Here is a 9008-nt window from a genome sequence, read left to right as displayed (position 1 = left end):
CCACTCAGGATGTTGAAACAGTATGTTAAAACAGGAATGTTATAATTGTAATTATTGATAATTTTTTTAGGCATGAATGTGTAACTATGGTGATATCATGTCTGTGTAATGTATGCATTTTCTATACATCAGACTAGTGCAAGCTATATGATATTGAATTGATGTTTGTTTCACTGTGTACATTGCAGAATATAATGTTGTGCAAATTGTGTTCATGCCGGCAAACGCAAACACACTCGTGAAAAAAATGAAGCTTCATTTCACCTTTATTCTACCTCAGTGTTTTTCACACTTAATGATGCACTTTGTTTTGTTTCCGATGGGTGGCAGGCTCGAGTAGCACAAAGACGAGGGAGTCGGTTTTCAGTAATCTCAAATCTTCTAATCGATCATAAATGTTTTCATGGAAAACAGATTTCACGGTCAAAAAAAGAAGTGCATTGTTTTAAGATAAATTAACGAGATAACTTGGTGTGTGTGTGTAGTAAGCATGAGATGAATTTACCTTAAATTGAGTAATGCTGTGTCTTACTCACTTGCAGGGTAGGCTATGTGTTTTATTGCTTTGGTGTATTTTAGACAACAATACTAAAGAGAATGAGTTGTGTTCAGTGTACTGGAGTGCAAAATGATGATGAAGGGCCCTACCCTAATTAATGTAAATCTATTTGACTTTCCTTGAATTAACGATATAACAGTGGTCTTTTTGTTTTCTGTAGCAAGGTAATGCTCTCAAATTAAATCCCTGCACTGCGCAATCAGCGGTTCGCACTGTGTGTATTCCGTTTAATGCATTTCAATCCAACTACAGTGTAGGCCTAGGCCTTAACAGCCCAAGCAGAACAAATTAGCAGTGTTTTATCATTTCTTAACAGGTATAATAGATACGTGAATATTTCATTTGTGTTGGCACATTGGATAAATCAAAACCTATGATGCCATCAATAATACTACACTTGGCTACCTAAAAGTATACAAAATAACTAATGGGATCACACACCTTTTCAGAATATTTATGTAGTATTTAAGTTCGCTGATTCATAGATGTACACCAAAAACATTTCTACGCCTGCCTACTGTCTTGTTAAGGTGAGGACTCGTGCACGGTGACGCCTCACAAGAGCGTGCACGCAATGCCGTGTGTGATGTCAGAACGCCTTTGAGCTCGAAAATGTTAGCCTGTGTTGTTAAATCTGGACGCAACGGAGAATTTTGCGAGAAGGAAATAATACAGTTACATCTCTGAAAAATATCTAGATGAGTAATATATTATTACCCCTGTTTCGTTACTTTCGTGTTTCAAAATAAGTTTGTGTATTGGGTGTACCCAAGGAGAAAGTTAGCTCGATTTTTCCTCGGAGTGATGTCGAATCCTGGGACTCGAAGGAACGGGTCCAGCATTAAAATCAGACTGACAGGTAAGCCCCTCCACCCTTGAAAGTGTATCAAATATTGTGTTCACTGAGAATATAAAGTGCTATTGTTGTTCTGAAGTGTTTGTGTGGATATTATTTGCCAACGGAGCCCTAGTATATGATGGTTGTCTCGCCAAAGGAATTGCCGAAAATGATAACCTAGCACACGGTGAACAGGACAAGGAGCCGCCGAGCGTCCTAGCTAGCTAGATAGCTACGTTAGCTAGCTGGTTGCTACTGTTGCTACCTTGGTTTCCATGCTAGAGCTAACGAGCTGTCAGGCTAGTTAGCTTACTGCCTAGCATGCATAGCCTACATCATTAATGTTTTAACGTTGCTACTTCGTAATGGATGGGAGTACGGTATCGATTCGGGAACGTTTTGCTTAAATACGGCATTACTAGTATTTATAAGCATTTACATTATGTTTCAGAATCTCGCAGTTTGTGAAGAATTAGCCCATTGCCAACCCAAGGGATTTCATTACCAGGATTCTGGTTGGCCAACCAGCTAGCCAGTTTAGCGTGTAATGTCAGTTAACATTATAGGTGACCGGGTAACGTTAGCTAACATGTATGTTTTTATAAATGTAGGTAACTTGACCTATACACGGTTGGCAATGTCAAAACAGGTCACTGCCACGGACGCTCCCACGTTTAGCTATTTAACCACCACCTGTGGTGGTTTATTGTAGCCATGGATAAATGTTAATCAGTATCAGGGCAGGTATTCAGCGCACAACGTATCTAGGTGCAGGTTGCTTCTGTGTTCTTTCCCTTAAAGATTGGAGACATTCAATCACTGATCAGACCTTTTTTCGTTTGAACAGTGTGTGTCTGACTTATAATGCATTTTTTATTTTCTTGCAATACCACTGAAAAATGCAACACTGTCAATGGAGGGCGAGACTGGAATTACCTGAAACTATTTTTGTTGGGAGCTGTCCTCCTGTCCTTAGTCCACATCAGTCAGTTGGAAAAGTATTTTGCATCCTAAGTGGGGAAGTGTACCTAGGGTCTTTCTGGATTATTATGTTGTCATTTATCTTTTATGTATTTGGGCCAGGTTATTGATTCGACTCTTGGACATGATTAAAACACATTGTGTTGTGATCAGTAGGCTACATAGTAAGAACAAATGTAACTTTTGCAGTATGAAGTATGAAGCATCCGGTTCTCCATTTAATATGATGATTCATGTAGGTTACTGAGATGCCCCATCATGCCAACACTTGTCCAGAATCGCAACACTTTTGCATAGCATGATAAGCCACTGTCCAGGCTTTGTCTTCCTAAGCTTTTGAGCAGACAAACCATATATTGTATGGAGGATGTCTACAGAATGCTTGTTTTTTTAAAACCTTCCCCTCCCCTTTAAGACATGTATGAGATGAGGGCAGTGCTTCGTTGTTCGAATGGATGAGTGGGCCTGTGTTGATGCGTGAGCCATGCTAGCAGACTTAATACAAAGCCACCTTGTCCTCACTTAAACAGTCAGAGGCTTGCAAGGCTTGCATGCTTAATGACTGTGTCAGTGGCACAATGTTCTTACATTGTGTGTGAATGTGTGTGTGTAAATAGCTACCCCCCTATGGTTATTTACTGCACGTGTGTGTGTGTTTATGTTTGTGTGTGTGTGTGTGTGTGTGTGTGTGTGTGTGTGTGTGTGTGTGTGTGTGTGCGCGCGTGTGTGTGTGTTTGTGTGTGAGAGAGAGAGATGTCCATCCACGGTCGACAGACGAGGCCATCGCTTCCAGCTGTGTTCCACCCCCGAAGCACATGAAAGGAATTCTAATTGGCTGAGGAATGTCTGTCTCCTGAAACAATGAGCTACAGGCCATTCCACTGGATGGGGGCAGGCCAGGCTGCTTAGTCTCTGTAGTCTTTTACCTCATCAGTCAAGAACCTTGCCCAGAGAAGACGTACTGCCAAAAGAGCCATCATTTAGCCTGTGGAGCAATAGGAAGGAGGAGGTTAATCAGAACGCGTTGTTTTTTTGGGTTTTTTTTTTTTCCTGGTGGTTTGTTTAGTAATTTCTAGGAAAAGCTAACAACAGAGGCTGTCTGGTTCTGCAGTTTCAGAGTGGCCATTTGATTATGAAGTCAACGGTGTCCCTCTGCAGGAACATCAGATCATATCCCTGGTGTGAATTAATGGAATGGAAGTCTTATTTTAGCCATAGATTCATAAACCCATGGTCGGTTGAGTAAACAGCCTGCTATTTCCTGGAAATAAAATGCAGCTATGACGACTCTCCTCCCAATACTGCTCTCTACTTTGTGTTTTCCTTTCCTTCATGTTGTTGTTGTTCCAAGATGTGTGCTTGTCTTAAGCTGAGGTAGTGGAATAGAGTGACACAGTTGCATCTTGGTTTGGCCTTTGCATTAGTTAGCGATGCATAGTCTACAGCAGTAACAGTAACATTGTCACAGTGTATTACTTTCCCCAATCCCCACCCATCATAAGTTGTCTTTGTCAGGGCTCTTGATGGCCCACTGTCAACACAGTTGCTTCCTTTTGTTAGGATTCCCAGCCTTGGCCTCCTCCTCTCGTGTTGGGGCTTTGCGGGGTTGACTTAACACCTTTTCGTACTGGCATACAGTGGGGTGTGTGTGTGTGTGTGTGTGTGAATGCTCCAGGGGCATTGTGGTGTTTTTGACCTTATCAGCATACGGCCCTGGAAAATAAGTAAGGGAAAGCCAAGCCAGAATGGACGGAGAAGTACAATGCTTTCTCAGGCCACATTCCACCCGAAAAGAGGGAGATGCCAGAAAGATTGAATTATAGTGTTTTCTGAATTCCTCCCTCTCCATCCCAGACGCAAAAAGGACCTGTTTTGCTCGACACAGTCTGGGATTTTGATTTTTACAGTGGCTAACTAGGGAGGGCAAATGTGCAACGTCTAGGCTTTAAATACGTCTGTGTGTGTGTGTGTATGTGTGCGCGTCAGGGGATAAGTGTTGCATTAAGTAAAAGAAGACATTTCCCTTTCCTTCTGGAGTTCTGGAAAAATCACCCAGATTCCTTGGAACATTGTGCGTATTTTTATACTGCTGGCCCTCCTGGTGGCTGGGAAGGTAGATGTTTCCCACGATGGAAAAGGAAGTCGGACCCTCACTCGTTCCCCAAAGCCGCTCGCTCATAAACAACTGCCGGTTCAAGTGGCTACTCCTCTTGTGCAACTGGTAGAGCATGGCTCTAGCTGCGCCAAGGTCATGTGTCTGATTTCCAGGGAGAGGAAATACTGCTGAATAGTGTAGGCCTACACGGCATCTGTGAGTGCCCGCATGCCATGGTTATGAGCTGGGCATCACCCCATCGGTTAGAACAGTGGTTCTCAAACTGTGGTACGTGTACCACTGGTATTACGTTGCTCCCTCTTGGTGGTACTCAGGCAGTTTTCCCATTTGTTATGACTAGGATATTAATCATTAAATATATTTAAAAATCATTAAAACAACTAGATCCCTTATAATTTAGGTTTGTTTTTTTATCTGAGCCATGCTCATTATTTATGAGCTGGGCATCACCCCATCGGTTACAACATATCGTCGTGACAACCATTTCGCCACCAGTGTGTGTGTGTGTGTGTTTGTCTTTAGAACAGACTCTGTGATGGACCGTAGAGGTTTGCTTCATGTTCCTTTGGCCTTTTAAAGCCTTTACTAAAACACATGTGGCTACAAGCGGGGTGCAGCTGTGAGTGATTTCATTAGAGCCGTAAAATTGAAACCTGGAGAGGAGCGCGTTCTCCAGGCCCTCCATTTGCACCGGATCTTAATTGCCCACTCTGTGAAGACGTTAAAAAAAAAGGAAAAAAATCTATAAATATTTGTGTGAATCGGCCATAGCAGCCAGGGCTGACTTTGGTTTTGTTTAAAAGAAGAACACCGATTCTAGGGTGAGCAGATGTAAGAAGACTTCCAAATAATACCCTCAATTTACCCCCCATCATACTCAATGAGGACAGTGTTTGTCAGTGTGTTTACTCTTGGGTTTTTGATCCTTTGTTCGCTGATTTGGAAGTGTTTGGCATTTGGCATCACATGTTTTCTAAAACCCTTCAGAGTGTGTTCCCCCTGGGGAATTGGGGATTAACGGGGCATTTATGGTCATTGTTGTTATGTTAATGAGCCAGGCAGGGTTGAACCAAGTGCATTTTAAAGACTTTAAAGGCCACGGTCAGCCACACGTGTGCTTTTGCTCACCTCCCTTGGCTCGTCCTCCGAAAGGCCCCTCTCTCCCTCTCTGCTTTTCTTGTTCTGTCCATGCTGTTGTTTCTTCTTCTTTCTTCTTTTTGTCCACACTCCATCGCTCGCATTTTGCATGCCTTTCCTTGCTCTGCTTCGGCTTGCTCCATGGCCTCCTGGTCCTCCGTCTCCCTGTTTTTTTTTTTTTTTCTTCTCTGTGGCAGACATGTACCGTGAGTGTGTGTGTGTGTGTGTGTGTGTGTGTGTACACCGTGTGCAGAGTGTGTAACAGGAGCCATATGGTGAAGGTGAAGTGTGGCCTAAAGAGGCTGCTGGAAGGCAGCTGTGTTTGCCCAGATGTGCAGACGAGTCGTCGGCCGTGTGCGACCGAGACCTCTTAGACTCCACCATGTGATCGTGAAAAGCCACGCTGTTAAAGCTTCTACTTGAAGGGCTGTGTGTGTGTGTGTGTGTGTGTGTGTGTGTGTGTGTGTGTGTGTGTGTTTTTGTTCAATAGGGGGTGGGGATGCAGTGTGGGGAGTTGTTTATTTCTCAGGGGTTAGCATCTGCTAACGGTGCATTTGAATGGGAACAGTGGGTGGGTGGATCAGCTCTGAGGTGTTCAAGTGCAAGGCTCAAAGCTTCCCCTGCATGTGTGCCTGTCTTGTAGATTAAACTGATTAGACTGAGGTTCCCTTATCCTGTGCTCTGTGTCAAATAGATACTTGATATCTTGGTTACAATGCTCTATTGCTCTTATCCAGTAACGTACTACCAGTCCAAGACACACTGTCTGTCTACTTGGCCATTATAAGCCCATGCATCCATGTGTGTAAAATCTGCACTGACAACAAAAAAGCCAAGAATAGGGTCCTCATTTATTTTTAATGAATCAATTGACTTGATCAGGGTAGACAAGCAAAAGTGCTATTTGCCCTGTTCCACCCCATCATATGGTTTGCATAAAGCATCAATGATGAGCATAAATCAGGTGTGTTTCTGGACCTGGGACTGAACTGGCAGGCACTATGGAGGACTGTGCCAGACGACAGGAAGGTTATGGTTAGGATGCCCTTAACTGATGCATGGAGAGGAACGCCAGTTGCTTTGGATAAAAATGACAAATGAGTCTGGGATAAATGTCTGTAAATATGCTGAACGTTCCCGCTTCAAAAACCTTGTTCTTTTTTTCCCCACCCTCAAAGCAGGTCAGTATACTTGCTTTGGCTGATATCAGCTGAGCAAGTGCCTCTACAGCCAAAAGATTAAGAGAGCGTGTGCGTGTGCGTGTGCGTGTGCGTGTGCGTGTGCGTGTGTGTGTGTGTGTGTGTGTGTGTTTGACAGAGAGTTTGTAAGTGGGTGGTATTGTCTCCGTTTGATCCTCGGCTCAGTTTAAGCCACGGGTATGAAAAGTTCTCAGCTGCTGATGAAGCTGTCATCACTGCCAGGCATCACTGCAAGACGCTGTAGGAACCAGTGAGGCTCTGTGACTAAGGCCTCCTTTACTATGGTTATGAGCCTTTACTTTCTACTGTCTCTCTCTCTCTGTGTGTGTGTGTGTGTGTGTGTGTGGATATGTGTTTATGGATATGTGTGTGTGTGTATGGATATGTGCTTGTGTTTGTGTGGATATGTGTGTATGTATGTGTGTGTGTGTGTGTGTGTGTGTGTGTGTGTGGATATGTGTGTCTGTGTGTCTATGTGTCTGTGTGTCTGTGTGTCTGTGTGTCTGTGTGTCTGTGTGTGTGCGTGTGCCTGCGTGCGTGCGTCTGCTGGGTGGAGTGAAGAGTGAGAAGGTGGGGGACTGAGGGGAATCCTGCTTATTCAGTAAGGAGCGAGAGCACGAGTCGTTTTTGCCTAATCCTCTCAGTACTCCACGGTCACGTGCAGCCTTCTCGCCTACATTTCCCATCATTCCCCTGCACCGGCTCTCCCCTCTTCACCCCCCAACACCCCATCTCCCTCTTTTCTCCTATTTTTTCTACTCTCTGCAATACTCTGTTAAGATGTACCTTACTACAGTGTGCTGGCCTGTGCCTGTGCCTGTGCCTGTGCCTGTGCCTGTGCCTGTGCCTGTGCCTGTGCCTGTGCCTGTGCCTGTGCCTGTGCCGCTGAGATAGTCAGAGTGAGATGCTGTTAATTATGCATTCCTCCATGACCGCCTGCCTCTCCGTGCTCTGTAAACGGACACTATTGACCAGGTCCAGGCCAATAATCGGCCCGTGTAAATAGATGCCATTTTTAAGAGCACAAGGGAGCTCAAAGAGAGCGAGTGAGAGAGAGAGAGACACAGTACATAAAAAAGAGGAAGGTTGTCAGTGTTCTCTATCACACTCTCTCACTCCCTCTTCCCTTTTGTTACTATGTGATCCTAACTATGCACTCAGCCTGTGTGAGGCCTATCAGGTTGATGGGCCGTTTACACGGAGCCTGGATTGCCTGAGTCCAGAAATAAATGTTGTCGGATCGGCGTCTCGGTAACACGAACCCGGCGGATTGGGACACTGAATCCGCAACCTTTTGAATCCGGTCTCCTGAGTGGGTAGATTTGAACACGTCAAAGGATACGTGTTCGTGTAAACGCCCGACCCGCTCAATTTCTAACCCAGTGACGTAATTGCCCCACGTGAACGCCTCGCAACCTCACCCTGAACCCTTATTACCCTGAACCATTATTAACCCTGCTGTGTCACTTCATAACAGCAACAACATAAACTAAATTGATGTTGTTAAGAAGCTGGTTAGGAAAGGCTTGACATTAACATGCCACACTTTAATCTATCACTGTTTAATCTTTTTGCATCAGAACATTGTTCAAAACGGGTTTTTAAAAGTGTTAGCAATAGCCTATGGCCAAATCTGACGTGAAAAGATTTTTATTATAGACAGAAGTTTCGAAATGGTAAGTTAGCACAAACGAGGGTTATGGCGAAGTGTGCGACTCTAACCAGTACTGTTCGAGTGCTGTGGTAACAGTGATTTCAGGTGGTAGACAAGTCGCTCAGCAAACGGAAGATTGCTAGTTGGATCTCGACTTCTGTCTTCTGTCACTTTATGCCCATGCTCCATGAAGTCTTTACAGTAGATTCAACCGCTCCGCTCCAGCGTTCACGAGTGGATGCATATTTTTCTTGACGCGGCTCTGCGTGAACACGATTTAAAAAATTACCGGATCCAAAAAAGGTTTCTGATTCAGGCATTCCAGGCTCTGTGTAAATGTGGCCTCAATCACCACACCTTCCTGTTGTAGTGACCGTGCCTCCGTCGAGAGGCCGATCCGGCTGAATCACCGCACCTTCCTGTTGAAGTGACCGCGCCTCCGTCGAGAGGCCGATCCGGCTGAATCACCGCACATTCCTGTTGTAGTGACCGTGCCTCCATGGAGAGGTCGATCCGGCTGAATC

General features: G+C 44.6%; 1 protein-coding gene across 2 annotated transcripts in view; it reads left to right on the top strand.

The window, feature by feature from the left end:
• The first annotated feature begins 1201 nt into the window (after positions 1-1201).
• Positions 1202-9008, top strand: part of smurf1 (SMAD specific E3 ubiquitin protein ligase 1) — a 36760-nt gene continuing 28953 nt past the window's right edge. For both annotated transcript variants that reach the window (XM_080856313.1, XM_080856314.1), the window contains exon 1: positions 1202-1418. In XM_080856313.1, the coding sequence (XP_080712439.1) occupies positions 1364-1418 (55 nt within the window). In that variant the 5' untranslated portion in view covers positions 1202-1363. The remainder of the gene's footprint in view (positions 1419-9008) is intronic.

Source organism: Sprattus sprattus (genome assembly GCF_963457725.1).
Source record: "Sprattus sprattus genome assembly, chromosome: 18".
In the NCBI taxonomy this organism is placed as follows: Eukaryota; Metazoa; Chordata; class Actinopteri; order Clupeiformes; family Clupeidae; genus Sprattus; species Sprattus sprattus.
The sequence above is the reverse complement of the archived record's forward strand: the minus strand, read 5'-3'. Positions and strand labels throughout refer to the sequence as shown.